General features: G+C 36.9%; 1 protein-coding gene across 1 annotated transcript in view; it reads right to left on the bottom strand.

Annotated features, from left to right (window-relative positions):
* Positions 1-678: 678 nt before the first annotated feature.
* Positions 679-19,165, bottom strand: part of LOC140156483 (adenylate kinase 9-like) — a 69,668-nt gene continuing 51,181 nt past the window's right edge. The window contains 17 exon segments of the mRNA XM_072179426.1: positions 679-1,315; positions 1,953-2,170; positions 2,836-2,934; positions 4,124-4,353; positions 4,935-5,071; positions 6,006-6,223; positions 8,905-9,051; positions 9,638-9,839; positions 10,451-10,664; positions 11,112-11,330; positions 11,813-12,040; positions 13,356-13,644; positions 15,092-15,219; positions 15,440-15,495; positions 16,415-16,646; positions 18,174-18,386; positions 18,934-19,037. Of these exon segments, the coding sequence (XP_072035527.1) occupies positions 1,104-1,315; positions 1,953-2,170; positions 2,836-2,934; positions 4,124-4,353; positions 4,935-5,071; positions 6,006-6,223; positions 8,905-9,051; positions 9,638-9,839; positions 10,451-10,664; positions 11,112-11,330; positions 11,813-12,040; positions 13,356-13,644; positions 15,092-15,219; positions 15,440-15,495; positions 16,415-16,646; positions 18,174-18,386; positions 18,934-19,037 (3,146 nt within the window). The 3' untranslated portion in view covers positions 679-1,103.

Genomic DNA, 19,165 nt, shown 5'->3' with positions numbered 1-19,165 from the left:
TAAACAGGTGTGCAATTTATTTCTTTTTTTGCAAAATGTGATAAATATCATATCCATTTAACACAAATTGGTCTTTTTCTAAAATGGATTTATCACGTTTTACGATGAAACTCTTTATACACTGACTTGACTAAGTTAAAGGTTATATGAACTGTTATAACAATTCAACACAACCTTTTACCGCAGAACTCACAATAAACATTGACATTGAGAAGGGCTGCATATATTATGGGTAAGGCAAAGGCCGGGGGCACTTGTATTTCAAGGTGGACACCATGCTCATGTAAAAAACAAGTAAAAGGGTTGTTTTTCAGCATTGGGCAAGTACAGCGCTGTACCTGTTTAGGGTGTCAAAACGCCAAAAATCAGGAAAAAGGGTATACTTTTCCAAGCAAAATACTTGCTTAGGGTACCAAAGTTAAATGACAAAATAAAAACGGGTGAAATAGGCTATGTTTGGCTTCTATCAGAACATATGGTAGGGTAAAATATTAAGAAACATCAAACTACTAATATTAAACAAGAACCTGAACATGAATTTTTACTTTCTTAGCGTTAAAAAAATGGCAAAATACTTGTTTAGGGTATGTTTTGCATGCGCGAGTAAGACTTGTTTAGGGTGCGCTTCAAGAGTCCATACATGAGCATGGTGTCCATCACGTAATGTAAGTGCCCCGGGGCAAAGGTAAAAGCAAAGATAATATAGTGAAGGAAAAGTGCACAATGCTCTATGATGTCCTTTTCCTTGACTTTACACCACACTATAAATTTGCTGTGTGGTTCACTTCTACTAGGATTTACCTTCCTAATACTTTGTTTTAACATTCCAGTATGCAAAAACTCATTTCAGGAAAATAGACACAACAGACAGACCTCGCCTAATTGCCCAACACTGTATGGTTTGACCACATAGTCTAGGGATTGTGAGAAATATGCAGCCAATATTCTAGGAAAAAGACCAAACTTTTATGCTGAAAGCATGCTTAAACTAATGTACTGGTAAAGCATTTACAGTATGATTATGAATCAATAAAAGCTTAAACATGTTCAAGGCATGATATCACCAAATCAAGTCAGAATCTAACCAATAAGATTAGTTATTATTATGCAAGCAGTGTAACTATTGGCTCTCGACCTTGCAAGTTCAAGAACTCGATCATCTTGTGATCAAAATCAATCGGTCTTTCCTCTGGATTCCTGAAGCGGTCTGACATGTTTGAGCCGAGGTAACGGATGAGTTCGCACTGCTGCTCAAATTGTTCCAGCTTGCGCTTATACTTCTTACGGACGTATTCGGAGCTCTTTGGATTGTAAGCTGTAGGAATAAGAATGATATATGAAAGGTTAGAACACTAGTCATTTGCATGCTAATTTAATGCTTGTTTATTTGGTCCATATGACAAAGTATGGTGGCTATATGGGTAAAATTTTATCACATCTATAGTGTCAACTTTGCATGCAAAGTGTGAAATATTGGTACAATATAACAATAAGTTACAGTACTTCTACAAGCACGCCATCGGTTTCTTACAGAACCGCTGCAGCTACTCTGTGTGAGTAGTAGCTTTCGTCAGATGTGTCCCTGACTTCATCAGGACTAGCCTATCTACTTCTTCATTGGTACAATGTTTGCCATTTTTGTGTTGAAATCATGGTTTGAATTGACAAATTTGAGAAGTAAAAATTATTTCAATAAAACTCCTCTCACCAATAGTTTGTGAGATTGTTAAAAGTTAACACCCTAAAGCATTTTCAAACCCGATGTGGCAGTGACGTCAAAGCGTTGAGGCATCTGTTTCGCGCGCGCATCTATGCAGCGTCTGCGTGTGTATGCCAGTGCTCTGAGCGAACACTAGCGACACTGCCACATCAGGGTGCAAAATGCTTTAGTAAGATTTTGTTACTAACTCAAACATTTTTTGACATCAATCTTTAATATGCTTGGATCATACCTTTGAGATGATATGCCAGATACAGCAGTGCCGATCTGGACGGTGTCAGGAATGGAAACTTGGGCTTGAAGCACCCAACAGCCGTCAAAGATTTGGTGATAGCTGATGAAATTGTCTGTTCCATGTAGCCAAGCATAGGCAGGGAGGTTACCAGCAGTGGGTCCTTCTTTGGTGGAAGTTTGTGTGGAAGCTTCAGGTTGTAGTATTTCTCTGGGTACCTGCGTTAAAAATACCAATGTGAGGGTCATTTGTGAAAACTGTTGACAAAGTTTACCCAAGCATTATAGGTAAATAGTAGCAATATAAGTTTGAGAAACATTTCATCATGTACCCTAGCATAGGTAAAACTGTGAAATGTGAATTAGCTTTAAGTTTAGATGTCATTTCGCCATTGATATTTGGCTTATTCAATCATGTCATAAAAGATCAGCAGTTCATTCACTGAAAAAACTTCATTATCACTTGATCCCTTGTTACTTGGTTCTTGTTACATGATAATCCAAGCAATAGTTAAGAAAGAATGAACTTTGTTGAGAATTGTAAGCGTAATATGTGGCCTGCTACCACAAAATTTTCAAAAACCCTGACTACCGTGTTGGTGTTCTTCGATTCACACGCACCTGTTCAAGCCAGAAATATGTCTGCATGTCTGGGCCATTCACAAGGACATACTACTGACTTGTACAGGTGGTAAGAACATCAACTCAGTCAGCAAGGAAGTGTCAAAATGACCAACTTGCGACTTTATACTCATTTCCTTGTAGCAGGTCACATATTTTCATACAATCAACTCAGGAGTACATAAGTTTGCAGCTACTATCTTAATTCAAAGCCTGTGAGGAATGGGAAGGTTAGGACAAGAGACAAAATAGTAAAAACATACCTGAGGAATTTCTGTAGTTTGTCTTCAGACTCGAAGCAGTAGATCTTCTGTCTGTACTCAACAATCAGCTCAGGGTTCCCTGGAACTATTGCTTCATATCTAGAGTAAGAAAAAATATTTATTAGAGGTTACTATTCTGAATAAGGTAAACAAAATGTATATTACGAAATATGACTGCTTTCTCAAATGAAAATACTCTTAAAAGTTCTTAAAGTGGCTGCACCAGACATTTTCCCTGGAGAAGGCAAAGTGAACTTCAGGAGGTCAAAAGTCATGAAATTTCTGCAAAATTGCAGTGAAAATTGTAAATTTTCAATTTGTTTGGTTTCTATTGTGCAACTGGGTGGCAAGATCTCTGACAGGGGGAGGGGTATTTCCCCATGGCCCACATCAACATCTTATGCCGCACATCAAAATCTCAACAAGGACCATATTGGAAATAAGCACGAAATATTGGCTTTCATGGGCAATCTTGGTTCCGCAATTTTATACTTTATATTTTTATCTTATTTTGTATCCATGTGTATTAATACAACTATAAAAATGTTTTATTCTTGCATAATTACGAGGGGGTATCCAAAAGTTTTTGACATCACCAAGAAGGAAAAGAGCTATATCGATGAAGTTTTGTCAGTGTATTCACTGGTCCTTATGTACATTATGGTCCAAAAATGGTCTCATAAGTATGTTTACTTTCTTTACAGGTGGCGCTAGATGGGCAGTAGGCGCATAACCTGCAAAATGGTGAAAATTGAGGCACACAGCGTGATTAAGTTCCTGCATTTGGAGGGTTAGGCCTACAATGCTCAGAAAATCTATGATGAAGTGAAAGCTATCTACGGTGACGATTGCCCATCATATGGCACTGTTGCTTTTTGAAAAAAAATTTCCAAACTGGCCACATGTCCCTCACAGATGAGCCAAGAAGTGGACGTCCATCACTTACGGATGATGTGGCCACAGTGAAGAAACTAAAAAAAGTGGAGGATCTTATCATGAAAATGTTATGCGCCTACTGCCCATCTAGCGCTACCTGTAAAGAAAGTAAACATACTTATGAGACCATTTTTGGACCATAATGTACATAAGGACCAGTGAATACACTGACAAAATTTCATCGATATAGCTCTTTTCCTTCTTGGTGATGTCAAAAACTTTTGGATACCCCTCGTATGTAATTTGATGTGCAACCGAAAAAAATGAATCAATCAGCACACCAGCATTGATTTATCTAAGTTAACGAGTAGAACATGGTTTTTAACCTATAATCATTCACAGAATAACCCACCTTAATTTCCCATCCAAGTACGTAACAGGGCAATACCCCTGAAGCTCAATCTGCATTGGGAACATACTCTTGATTTCCATCTGAGTGCGTCTCCTCGGCAACATGTCATACGATGGCAGTTGACGAGGTGCCAGTGGCGGTACGTACTGTTCGGGGTGCGCGAGGAATTGCTCCATCCTCTCCTTATTTTCCATCTTGTAGTAGCGCCCTCTAAATTCTACGGCAAATTCCTGAAAGATAAAATGTACAGTAAGTTTTTGTTTTCTACAGAGTGCAATGAAAACTTGAGCCCTAATTACTTCAGCCTCATCCCCTGAGGACTATGCTAGCATTGAACCTTTGTAACAGGTCTGTTGGTCCAGTTAGGGGGTTTGAATCAAGTCACTATCCTTACATACGGCCAGTGGTAGCTGCTGGGTACTTTTGCCAACAAGGCTAATCAGGGTGAAAGCATGGCTTGTCACAGTTGTGCAACAAGGAGAGAGGGGTGGGTTCTGAGAGGAGAGGTGCCCACCCACAGATGCCACTCAGTTTCACTCAAAATACCTGAAACTGGTGAGAAAAACCTGAAAAAGCATGTGAATGCAGGACAAAAAGCTTCAAACGGGCTGAAAATAAATAAAAATTCAGGCTAAAACCTGAAAAGTGGCATCTCTGCCACCTGAGTGGAGACATTTTTGACAAATAATAGTTGAAACGGACTACTTTGGTACACAGTTTAAAGGTATAATATCAATGAGATGGACACACTTCATGTTCTTCAATGAGCGGGAAAAAAGGCATGTTTCAATGTTTGGAAACAGAAACTTACTTGAGTTGGGTTTACAGAACAGTCGACAAGAGCACCATCTTTGGCCAAACTAACAGGACAGTATTGTCCAAAATCACCCAGTCTGGATAAGAACTCTTTGGGTGTCACACACATATCATGGATTGAAGCAGCCTTGCCTGCAAAGCAAAATGTAGAGAGATTTGGGTTGAAGAAATGATGATTACACAATAATGCAATATTACTAAGTGAGGTGTATATGTCCAAACCTGTCATTTAATTCTTGTTGGGGAACAAAATGTACCACACAGATATCTTTTGAAATAGTAGTACAAGATTACTTTGATACCTATTCATTTTAAAATGCATAAAATATGTTTAGGGATGCTATAAAATTGAAAATTTTGTACATAGCTTGGTAGATTTAAAAAAAGACTGGGAGTAATTGCAGAATCTAATTTTTTTAAAATCAGGTTGGGATTAGGGTTAGAGGGTTAGGATTACAGTATTACGGTTAGTGGTAGACTACAAACTACAATGGGTTATTCCATTTAAAATCCACACTACCCCTGTGGAAGTTTAGCTAAAGTCTTCCACAGATGGAGTATGAGTTTTGAATACAATAGACAATTGAATAACTAAATACTCACACCAGCTGTGGAAGATATAGGTAAAGCCATAATACAGGGGAGGTATGGGTCTCAAAAGGATTAACTTTGACCAGTTACATTTGAAAACACTATCCCTCTATGGAAGATATTTCCAAAATCTTCTACATGGGTAATGTGGATTTTAAATGGAATAGCCCAATTAAACCAAAAGAATGTAAGAAATTTGCTGCATATCTAATTTGCAGATACTTTTGTACAGGATATAAATCAATGAACATTTTCAAAAGTCACAAAATTTGCTGGTTCAATTGAAGTATTTCTTTGCAGTGTACAGCAAATTATTTTCTGTCTTGCAATGCTCCTTAAGAATTTAAAACTGCCTCAACATCATTCTGGTTTTGTTAATTAATATCAGTTGTCAACACTATATGTCCCCATACAGTCCATGAAGCCTGTATGTGACACTATGCCTTCAATAAATAATAAGAAATCTTTGACTCACCATCAGTAATTCTCTGCAGGTATGTCTGTATCTTTCGTACACTCCTCTTGCCTTCCTCGGCTGCCTGGTTCCAAACCCACCACTTAGAACGTTCCCCATCCACAGCAACCCAGTTACGGTGTTGTTCTTTATACCATTCCCTCACTGCTGTGATCTCTTTCTGCCAGGCTGCTATTCTTATGGCAAGAATCTGGGCACTGTCATGCAGTGGTAATACCCTGAAGAGAGAGAGAGAGCAACATTGAAAGCACTCAATTCAACTCAATTTGATTCATTATTAAAAATAAACTTAACACCATGGCCCAAAGGCCAGCCTGTATATGCGACATGATCAAGGGGAATGGGTCACATGTCGACCCTGGTCAAAAATGAGTTTTACACATGTTTCTAAAAAGGACATTTAGAGCTTTCAGAAACTGAAAACCCCATGTTGGTACAACTTTTCTTTGCGAAGTTATGTCAATTTATCAATCGTTGAAAACAATATAAAACAAAAGAATTTTAACACTTTCTTTGCTAATATCTCAAAATCAATATAAGTGACATCTGACTCATTCCCCTTGATCATGTCACATATTATATTGCTAAAAATATAAAATAACATAAAGAAATTCTATAAAAAATAAATTGCATACAATCATTGAATTTACCAAAGCACTCATTATTAAATAATAAATTACATTGAAGAAGTTCCCATATTAAAGCAAATAATTGTTTGAAAATTTTACCCCCATGCATTAAAACATCCATACTCACTAATTTCTCTTACCAAGGCCCAAAACTCAAATTGCATATTAGTTTGTTTACAATATAAAATAACATACCAAGTAATTCTTTAAAACTAAATTACATATAATTACTGAATTTACAAAAGCACTCATTATTAATAAAGTACACTGAACAAGTTTCCATATTAAAGCATATAATTGATTGAATAAGTTTATCCCATGCATTATACATCCATACCTGCAAGACCACAAACCAGTCAACCATATGCAGCACACTTACATGCAATCTAAAACACAAGCTGTAGCATAGCAGCAGACATTACATTAAACCTAATGCATCTGCACTCTCATACAAAATAGTCATCAAAATTACACTCATACATTACAAACTTCACTGCTCACAGCACCCCAGGTGCTTGTATCCTTAAACACTCATGGTACTCACCCACTCTCAAACTGCTCCCAAACCCCCAATAATATTGAACATCTACATTTTAAGAAATATAAACATTATTATTTATTACAAGCAAAATAAGACTGGATGCATAACTTAACATTACAGCCAATTATGGAATGCACTGTTCCTTAAACAAGCTTGCTGTGCTAGTACAATGAAATCAAAATTAAAAACTACACAACTACAACTGATTAGCAAGACGTCAATAAAATATAGTTCAGGCAAAAGGTTAAACAGGAAAAAGATGCCTTTTTGAATGAATAAATAGAAGGAAAATGATAAAATCAATACACTAGTTAAAGTTTGTTAGGCTTATAATAGGCGAAAATTATTCGGCTTTTGTTACTGCGCGCATCAATAAAGTCGCAACTCAAGCTCACGTTCACATAAACGTGCGCCAGTCACGCATTACTCAACTCACAACTAGCATAAGCACTGGGCCCAACTGCGTGCATGCCATTCTATATCAATACACTGTGTTATGAGTCTTTTATTTTTTTGCCTTATATTATCCAATCAAACTTAGCATGGGTGTTCAGCAAACTGATAAAATAAGACACAGGACTGTTCTGAATACAAGATGTTCTAATCTTATCTTGAGAAACAGAATTGCATTACGGAGATTGTTGTTCTGAGATTCAATACCGGTAAGTGGCACGTAGATATTATCTGCAAGACCATTGATTTATATTTCTGTACCTTGCAACTTAGTGGTGGAGCTTTGACTCGGTTATTTGATAGTGAACACATTCATGACCAAATTTTGTCACAATATCCCCTAAGTTTTACCCGTATATACATGTAACCATCACAGCAACAACAAAAAACACACAAAAAACAACAACACTTAAACAAAAAGGTTATGCTCCTAAGCCAAGTTTCTGACTAAGTATGTACTTCTTTCATTTTTGGTGCATTTACAAATGCGTTTTAACAATACTCTGAACAAGTTGACCTTGACCAGAAAAACAAAACTCTTTCTTTGCCATGCACATGTTTTTCTAAAGTGGTCTCCTTATAAATTCCCAGACTGTTTTAAGAAAAAACTATGAACTTTAACAAATAAAACAGACCAACCCATGCTGTGATCAAATAAGAGAGCAATGAGGTGTAAAAGTTTTTTAATGAAACCTTTTGGAGTTGAGGATTTTTCAGCAAGAAAATAACATCAATCGCTTGCAAATCCATAAAAATGTAACATATCGTTGTTAGGCAGGAAAAACCTCCTATGCGTTTGTGGCCCCTGAACATGCTTAAAACATTTCCAACCTATTCTCAGGTCTGCAAACCTGTTTCCGGCCATTTTTCAATTTGAGGGCCTATTTGCTTCATTATTGTGGAATGCGGTATTTTTGGCAAGTCAAGTGATGCTTATTAGGGTGTGGCGAAAAACTTTTTTTTTTCTCGGATCGACTTGAAACTCTCAGAGAATTTTACTAGGGTACATACTACTATTGTGCTGAAATATCAGTAAAATCGGAGCATGTTTAGGGATTTTGTGAAAATCTACTGCCTGGGTGAAACATGCTTCGATCTTACTAATATTTCAGCACAATACTAGTATGTACCCCAGTAAAATTCTCTGAGAGTTCCAAGTTGATCCAAGAAAAAAGTGTTTTTTGCCCCACCCTAATGTTTATCTTCCCAGAACTGATCCACATTACACCACTGGCAGAATGATTTGGTGGTGTGCTACATTGTGATGAATACGTACCTGTCAGGTGATTGTCTATCCTTCATGCCTCTCAACATCAATTCCCTGCTGTCTACTTTGAGCTCTAACACTACCACTGGTATAATGCTATGCTCTGTCATCAGGTCCACCTGTTGCTTGGTCACTGGAAACCCATCTAGTACAAACCTATAGATACAGAGTGAAAAAAAAAAGAAGATTAAAAAAAAGTGACCCTAGATGACCTTTGATCTCAAACATGTCAATGTACACAAGGGTCATTGTATTCAAGTCACGCTAAAATCCATCAAAGCATGTAGCCAGGGTTAATGTTATTTTGCAAAAGGTTAACATTTTCTGCACCCACACACCCACACCCCCATCAGAGCTTATTTTACAGTTCCCTTTCCAAATTCTGTTTGGCGGGTGGGGACAAAAATAGTTAAACATCTTAAACAATTTATGAGTTTTAAGAGTCTTTTTGAAAGAGTTTACAAATGTGCAGCTACAGAAAGACAAAGTGTTTCACAGCGTAGGAGCAGCTGTACAAATAGCTGACCTTTTTTGGAACAGGAATCAATACATGTCAAATGTTCCAGTTCATTCATGGGTGGTTGGTCTAGCCACCCCATGAATTGAGGTTGTGACTCAACTGGTTGGGATATCCTATTCTAGCCTGCAGCAAACACTTGTCACATCTTAGAATTTGAAATATGTCAATATTAAGGCAGAGCAGCAGCATTTACATGCAAAATAAATAAAACTGAACACTTACCCTCTAGTGTTTGTTTTCATATCCAGCATTACAATCTCCAAGGCCAATACACTGAGTTCATCAGGTACTGTCAATCCTTTCCTCATGTGTGCGTTCAGCTGTTTGGCCAGCTCCGTCTTGGGTTGGTGACTTAAGACAAACCTTACAGCCTCACCGATGGACAGCCTTAGCATACCGTATTCAGAAACAAATCTATTGGCCACTGTGGATGAGATACAAATGTATGGAGTTAGAATGCGGTAACATTTACCAAGAGACAAATGAATTAAAATTGTGAGCGGTAATGAAATCCATAACAAGCAGTGAGGTTTCAACAGCTGCGCCGTCGGACTAAAAAGGTTGTCAAGCTTTCTCGAGATGTGAGTCGTGACCCTGACTTCTTTAGCATAAATTTGTTTGCATACTCACACGTAGGCATGGAAACGTTAAACGCATGTACCGTTAAACGCTCGCATGATCCGTTAAACATTTAGCAATTGTGGTAAACGTGTAACACGCAAGTCATTTTCAGTTGAAAGTAACAAAATCTGAAGACGATCTTAATAATTTACATGAAACTTGCTCAAAACATTCATTATTTAACACTAATACGTCGAAATAATGCAGTTTCTGACATGTCTGGGCCGTTGACTTGGCGAGTTTTACCTTATGTACGGCGCCATTGGTACTAACATATTCTGTCAGAAATTCCGGTTTTGTGAGGTGCACCGCGCCAGATGGGGCTGGATCAATGCGTGTTAATACGTTAAACGCACTCATCACCGATGCGTTAAACGTTTAGGAAAATAAACGGAATAACCCATCCCTACTCACATGATGTCTTGCCCGATTTTGGTGGTCCTATGATAGCCATTCTGATAGGCACTACAGGTTTAGGTGATGCCTGCTTTAGGTATTTAAGTGGATGCATTGTAAACTGTTCCCTAGCCTGGATGGAGGATAAGTAGTAGATGTGTTGCCTGTAGATGGCTGGGTAGGATGGAAAGCCTGGGCCTTGCATAGGCTGAATACAATCACCTTGTTGCAGCTGTAAGAAAAGATTGATAAATTATGAGCTAGCAATTAGTGCAGAAGCATCTGGGTTTATATCGAGATGATTTTTGCAGGCCTTGACAAATACTATGTAGCATTACATGGCAACACCGTCTTTGACAGGGTGCATCTTGTCAAATAGACTCTTAGTATCTTACGTCAACAAGAATGGGCTAAATGTTTGAGGGGACCGGTAACGTAATGTGAAACAACATACAATAGGATGTCTCTTATGATTTCCTATGGAAACTAGAATGTGCTAAATCAACAAGAATGTGCTAAATGTTTGAGGGGACCGGTAACGTTATGTGAAAAAACATACAACAGGATATCTCATAGTATCCTATGGAAACTCAAACTGTCAACAAGAATTGGCTTGATTTTTCAGGGGACCCATAACATACCATGTAAAAAGTAAACATTGACATTCAAGTTACATTACCTTGACAGGACACCATTTGCCAAATCTACTCGGATGTTTATAACCGATCTGTAACATTTTCTTGGCTACACTTTCTTTCACAGGATACACCTTCTCAAATAGACTCTCTCTGTAATCCACTATGGGCTTCATGTTCTGCTCCAGGGTGAAGCGTACTATATGTGGTTTGCGGCCGGCGTTGAGCTCGATGCGAGGGATTAGGATCTCTTCTAAAGTTTCCTGTGTCACAAAATGGAAATGGATAAAGCTTTAAAAACAAGTTTTACAGAATTTGATGTTTGAAACTTTTCATGTGGACAACAAGAAATGTTCAACAAATGTTCTGAATTTTTTACAAAAATTTTCAGTCAAAATCAATAATCTTGGCCAAAAAACGCTGATTTAAAATGATTTTAGCACAATTAAAAAAATATCACCAAACTTGCAAATTCTGGGTCAGTCGGTCCCATAAAAAGGGGTATTTACGCCGCCTCAGCTTCTGAATATATGATTGCCTATGATATGCATTGTGTTCTTTCATGCACAGTGCATGCTCTAATTTATGCATTATAATGCTAGGCATGCACTGCTAATAAAACCATCGCATGCACATCACAGGTAATCACACATACAGCAATTAATGGAGATATGTCTTTGTGCCACTGACCCATTTGTGTGATATAATCAGCACATCAATATTTGACCACTCCAGCTTTACCTACCTGTACAGTTGACAGTTTACCAGTATCATCATCATACATCTCTGATATCTCATTCTTGAGCCTTTCCTGTGCATCATCCTCTAGTTCCTCCTCGTCCTCTTCCTCCTCTTCCTCATCATCAAACTCCTCAGCCAGCAGACCCTCGATATCGTCTTCCTCCTCCTCGTCTTCCATGTCGTCATCTGAGTGGTCTGATTCATCGCTGTCCCTATTGGCTGCTCGTTCAGCCTGCATGACAAAATATAAGAATAAATAATATGCAATGATCTTTGAATGAGTGCCACCCCCAATCTTAATCTGAACCTAGAAAATATTCATGTTTTGAGTAATTTTTGTTATTTTCTTCCAACAAATTGTCCATTCCTACAAATAGGTTTAATGTCACTAGTTCAGGCTTCAGGAGCAAGACAGTAAACAACAACAAGAAAACAATTGACTGAACCTATTTTTTCGGCCCGTTACCCAAGCAATATTTTTGGCACCTAATCCTAGTTACCCTACTTATTGAGAGCCAGCTACTTGAAAAATATCCCAAATTAAAACACTAAAAGGCATGTGCACACATACCTCTGTTATTATATACAAGTTATAGCAGATTCAACCCATCATGGGACGTTTTTCATACAAATCCAGGCTACCAGGCAATCATGCAAATCACGCTAAAGACGAGGTATAAATGATTGACCAGCAGCCTGGATTTGTTGGAAAAATGTCCCACGATAGGTTGAATCTGCTATAACATTAATTTATTAACTATGGAGATCCATTTACATTTCAATATATTTTGAAAAAGCAATGACCATGAAAAAAAAGGTTTCTTTCAAAACAGTTGTTAAATAAAGATCCTTGTTTACATTTGTTCAGAATTAAACAAAATAAACAATTCTTGTGAGCATTTTGTAAGTTTTGAATAGGTGCCCATTCTCAGTTTCCACAATCAATTTTGTGAGAATGAAGACAATATCATCTGATTTGATGGAAGAAATGGTTCTTAAGATGATGACACACCCTGGAAAGTCCTTCTTTATAACAAGTACAAATGTGTAAATTATACATACCAGTTTTTCCTAATATTCATCATAAAGCAATAGTTTAAATAAAGGGGCAGGTCAGGAGAAAGATAACAAATATGTATTTGGTTATTTTCAAATTTAGATAAAAACAACACCCAAATATTACTCCCATTTAGATTATTAACCTTTTTAATGGATTCAAAGTTAAAGTAGACAAGTGTTTTCCGCTTAGTCCGGCAAGTCATGACCATGCTTCTAAGCACCTGTGTTGAACACATATATTATACAGCCTTTCTGCCCAAAAGGATATATATCAAGAATGTGTTAAAACTGCGACCCCTTGAAAACATACCTTTGTCACTGATTCTACCAAAATATATTATAGCTAATTTCTCCCTATTACCCCAGCCTTAATAAAATACAAGACATCATGTTCATTTTAAATACTGGGTCTTAACCAAAAAAGAGAGAGAAAAAAACAAACTTGCATTCTGAAAAATTCAGCTATTAACAATTCCAGTAATTCTTACCGCTCTTTCTGCTTTCCTTTCGGCAATCTCAGCCATCAATTCCTGCCTCCTCTTGTTCATAGCCGCCTCCTTCTCCTTCAATTTCTTAGCTTTCCTGCGCTCCTTCCTCGCCACTCTCCTGTCTCTCTTCTTACGCCATTTATCCAGCTTGGGAGGCAGGAGGCGGTCAACTATATCACTGTCTTCCACTGTCAGAATGAGGGCTGCATCTGTGTAGAAGCCACGCTCTGCAAGGTACTGCGCTTCTTCAGCTGTTCTTGGGAAGCCTTCTAACACAAAACCAGTGTTCCTGTAAAATGAAAGCAAACCGATTTAAGGGCTGGGGTATGAACGTTTGGACAGTATTTATTTTGGGACATTAGAGCACATCAGACATATCGAATTGCATTCTGAATACTGAAGAATGTCATTCTGATATCAAATAATTTTGATTTTTTGAAATTGGCAATTTAATACACATTTTATGGCAAATCATTAAAAATTGATATTTTTGATATTTAACAGTACTTGAAGTAAACTTTATAAATCTGATGATTTATACTTAAAGTGTATGTAAATGGGATGAAAAGCCGAACAATCAATTGAAAATTTTGACCTTTAGTAAATGAAGATATTGATTTTTACCCAAAAAAACAAAAAAAAAAATTAGGTCTTTTTGGGAAAAAAAATCCATATTTTCAATATGAAAGGTCAGCTACATACACTTTAAGAATATATCATTAGATTTATATAATTTACTTCGAGGACTGTTATATATCAAAAATTTGAAAATATCAAATTTTTATAATTTGTCATAAAATTTGTATTATATTGTGATTTTAAAAAATGAAAATTATTTGATATCAGAAAGACATGCTTCAGATTCAGAATGCAATTCGATAGGTCTGAGGTGCTCTCATGTCCCAAAAATACTGTCGAAACGCAATAAACGCTCATTTTGGATCCCTTAAATGCTTCTTTCTTCAAAATTCAGTTGTTAGCAAAGTTGTAATTTAAGACTAGTAGTTATATAAAAGTGATGTTTTATCAATTTTGAAGTTGGACCACATCGACTTTGGGCCCCTGAAAATGTTGAATTTGCAATAAATTTCATCTTCGTGAGGGTGCTGTTCGAAATGTAAATGAGTTGTGACCTCAATTTTTTGGAAATGCATTGTATTTATCCTATATATAGTATCAGTGACAACAAAAATAATTAATCTGACAAAAAAATGAATTTATGGGGGCTAAACTTGCCAGTTTACAAAACATTACATTTTTTCTTGCATATTTAATGACCCTGTGACACAACGCGCAATTACAGAAATTTTTTACAAATTGGGCATGCAGTTAGTGTATACACAAAGTTGCAGACCTCTCTCTCTTTTTATAAAGAAGGCACAGACTCCCAAAGATGAAATTTATTTAAAGGGCAACTTTTGGGTCCAAATTTAGACACCCTACTCCAACTTTAAATGGCTGCCACAGAAAATCCGTAAGAGCTACAGACCTCAAATTTGCAGGTTTTTAATATTTTTACAGGTACAACATATGACTAAAATATAAACCAAATCTGAGGGTGTCAGGTGGAGCGACTCCTTGATTTCACATGGAGTGACCCTATATCATTACAAAAGAATTACACAACTTTTCCATAACAAAATATATATTCCACATATTTTGTCTTTTTTGAAATTTTATGACTTTTACACACTCTGGGTCTTCTGGGAACACAAATTTTTTATTTAAATGCTTACTTAAATGGTTCTCTCATCCACCAGTCAGGCACTATGTTGTCCAGTGTGTTGATACTCAGTACTTCTTCCTCCATCAGGTTGCCTTTGATGTTCTCTTCCAACTCGGTCAACTCAACTTCCTCCTCTTGCTACAAAGTAATGAAAATCAACATTAAAGGTATAATCAGTGATTTGTCAGTCAAGTTAGCTCAATCTATAAGGCGTTTGACTATAGTGCGAGAGGTGGCAGATTTCACATAATTATATGCATGGAATATAAATAGATCCCCAAGTCTAATTACAGATCACTGGGTCTTATTAGCGAACTTTCAATTGATGATCAAAGTGAATATAATTTTGATATCTTACATCTTCAGGATTTTCCTCTTCAGCCTTCTTCTTTTCTTTCTCTCCTTCACCTCCTTCTGACAAAAACAAAAACAAATGACAAATTTGTTGCTCAGTGGTTTCTGCATGCTGCATTGATAATTACATTTCTAGGCTATGTGCATTATGCTAAGGAATAACAAATATGCCTAATGTAAAAACCTAACAAGTCAGAGTGTGTACAAATAATTCTTGGTTTGTAAACACGTAATCTACATGACAATATTTCTGATGTATCAGGCCGTAATCGACCCAATGTCATCATGAGTATTGATAACGTGTAACACACTTGCAGAGGTGTGTGTATGTAACGTGTGGTATGCATAGACCTAGTGCATAATACTCACACACGCTTGCAGTATGTGCACTTGAAAATGTGAAGTTGAAAACAAGTTTTTATTCATTTTAGAATCAGGTTTTTATGATGGTAACTTAATTTTTGCTCAACAAATTAGTTTATAGTTATTAAAATAATATTAAATCAGCTATGGACTGTAATACCAAATTATGCAATAAACAAACTATCCACTAAAACTATTTCACTGCCTTCTATTTAGGCAAAAAAATCTTTGGTTGTCCTCTACCAGCCAACCTTAATCTTGAAAATTGGACAAAAAGCTTTTACTGTACTAACCCTAATTTTGGAAATTCCAGAAAAAGTTGTTGTTTTCTTCTTTCAGAATTTTTGACATCCTGAATCTAAGATTTCAAACATTTTTTAAACACTTTCTTTACACTCCTAAACTGTTAAAACATGAATGAAGTGATGCAGTATAGAAATATCCTAATTAATTTACACATTTCAAATTCACATATTAATTCTTTTTTATTAACAGCTAATTAGGCCTATATGTAATATGACATTTGAAAAAAATACCACCGACTGATCCTGTCTTCCACTGGGTGCATGGTTAAGACAACCAAACAATTATCTTTTGGTCTTATCAGATACCCTACCTGCTTCCCCATCCTTGTCCTCTGCCCCTTCCTCTTCAGGGTCACTCTCCGGCTCCTCTTCCTCCTCCTCATTCTCTGGACCAACCTTCTTCTTGGTCTTAGCAATGACCAGTTCTTGAAGTCTCTCTTTGAAATCTATGTGGAAGACTCCTAGTTTCTCAGCAAGGAAGCGACCATGGACAGACTTGCCTGATCCTCTAGGGCCAAGGATGAGGAGTCTCACTGGTGGTGGCTGGAGGCAAAAAGGCAATGAAAGACATTACATATTTCTTGATATTCATATATGACTCTGTATGGAGCACTGAAAAATAACTTTCTGCAAATCGTAAGTGCAACGTCACTTTATAATAGTTCCTTAGAATCATAAAATTTGGGCAAAATTAGGTGTGCATATTCCCACTAAAATGTTTGTATGACACCATTTTAGGATGTTATGTGAAAGCTGTAATGTTCTTGTTGATCATATGTGTGAAAAACCACTTCCATTTTGTTAGATGTGTAAGCTATCCCAAAATGCAATGTGTAGCGTACCACATTTTGAGTGGTGAAATGCTTAAAAATTACAGGTTGAGTCAAGAAAGTCAAATTTGTGAAAAACCTACATTGCTGATCTATGTTCAAAAAGAGACCCTACTATTGATAATTCACAAACACCAGCGCAATTTTTTTACTACTACAGGCTGGTTAGTAAAAAACAACACTCAACATTTTTAATATATTGCAACTTTTGTTTTCTTCTTAGTCTCCAATAAAATAAAAAACATTTTACTCCATATCACATTTGTTGCTTTTTGAACACATTTTGATGCTAGATATTGAGGGTTCATCAAAAAGTGTTTCTATAAATAGAATAATGACCCCACTACTTTTTCACTAGTGCAGTCAGAGACATTATACTATAGTATGCATTTCACTAGGTACATACAGTTCCAAAACATGGGTTTGCTTAAAACTCTGGTGTACACTTAAAGGAGGATTTCGTGATCCCAGCATCCTCTTTTTATGACATGTTTCAGTACATATCCACGAAAAAAGCCTATTCCCAAAATTTCAGTTGATTCCGATTTTGCGTTTGTGAGTTATGCATGATTATGTGTATTACACTGCTCCATAGACAATGCGTTGTAATTACGTTCTGGTGCACCAGAACGAAATTCAAATTTCAGGATATCTTAGCTAAACGAATTAATCTGCAAGAGATATTTTGTACATAAACATTATGTAGCCAGAGGTTTCCAGCGATATAAAAATCTCAACTTTTTTTGAGAAAAGTGGGGGGGATGAGGCTGTGGATCACGAAATGCCTCTTTAAGTGTTTGAAGATGTCAATTAGGTGTGCATGCTACCTCGCACTTGACTGCACCAGAGAAAAAGCAGTATAGTGACTCATTCTCACTGAAATGATTTTGTTGAATGTCAGTACCGGGGGAGGAGGTTCTTATGAGAAAGATCGGTATGGGTACATGAAGGAGATTTGTGGTCCATTTTCAGCCTTTTTGATATAAATTTGGATTGTAATTTTCAGAAACTGGTTTACAGATAAGGTGTTTTTTCAAAATCCCCCCCAAAAAAAATTCTGGAAAAGAAAATGTTCGTAAAATTTGAAAAATATTTTCCAAAACTGGACAAATTCACCAACATTTTGAATAGGAAAAAATTAAAAATTGGTGTATTTGGTTCTCTTTTTGGTCAATTCTGATAAACTTTTGGGGTATGATTTTGACTCCCCGACTGAACTCGACAACTGTTGAATACTCACCTCAAAAGGTTTCCTTTTGGCCACAAATGTCAATGGCTCAGATAAGAATAAATCCCTGGTATCAGCATTATTAAAGTAATACACTTTCTCTCTGTACTTGGCTGCAACTTCAGGGTTGCCAGGCCACAACACATAGTTCTCTTTGTATGACACGGGACAGAAATGTTTGGTGTCGCCAAATTGCTTTTTCTTGTTCTTGGCTACTTCCTCATCCTGTGGAAAAATAACAAAACAGGATTTATTTCTAGGCTTGCAGTATATTAAACTGCTCAAAACCAGTATACATTTTGATGAATTTTGAATCTTATTTGTTTTTAGATATGCTACACGATGAGTCAGAAATAGATATTTAGCTATAATTTCTTTAAAACACATTTCAATACTTTTCACACATCAAAATGATGCCTTTTAGTACAATTTGCAAGTGTAACCCCCTTTCCCACCCACGAATGCTGCATTCTTCTTGGCACACAAGGGAAAATATCATGTGTATACATGGTCCATTCCTACTCCACAGATGCAACTTGCCTCCATCCACCCACCCTCCCATCCACAATGTTTTTTGCCCTGTAATCCTCCACTATTAGAGCTACATCTTTCCTCTCCTCCCTCCATCTCTTCCTCCATAGCAACATCTTCATCTGTATCAATACTGGTATACACGGTCCATTCCAGCCCATTATGCTACTCATCCACTCACCCCCCCATCCACAATGTTTATTTTGCCCTGTAACCCTCCACTGTTAGATCTATATCTTACCTCCTCTTCTTCCATTTCTTCCTCATCCCCATCAGCCTCTGCATCTTCGTCTTCCTCATCTACATCAATGCTGGTATACTCCCATGGACGGTAGGTAAATGGCTCTGCAAGAATCATAGTCAAATCAACATTGTATTACTTAAAGGAGTATTTCGTGATCCTAGCATCCTCTATTTATGTCATTTTTCATTAGATGTCCACGAAAAAACCTATTCCCAAAATTTCAGTTGAT

The sequence above is a fragment of the Amphiura filiformis genome, chromosome 7 (assembly GCF_039555335.1).
Source record: "Amphiura filiformis chromosome 7, Afil_fr2py, whole genome shotgun sequence".
In the NCBI taxonomy this organism is placed as follows: domain Eukaryota; kingdom Metazoa; phylum Echinodermata; class Ophiuroidea; order Amphilepidida; family Amphiuridae; genus Amphiura; species Amphiura filiformis.
The sequence above is the reverse complement of the archived record's forward strand: the minus strand, read 5'-3'. Positions and strand labels throughout refer to the sequence as shown.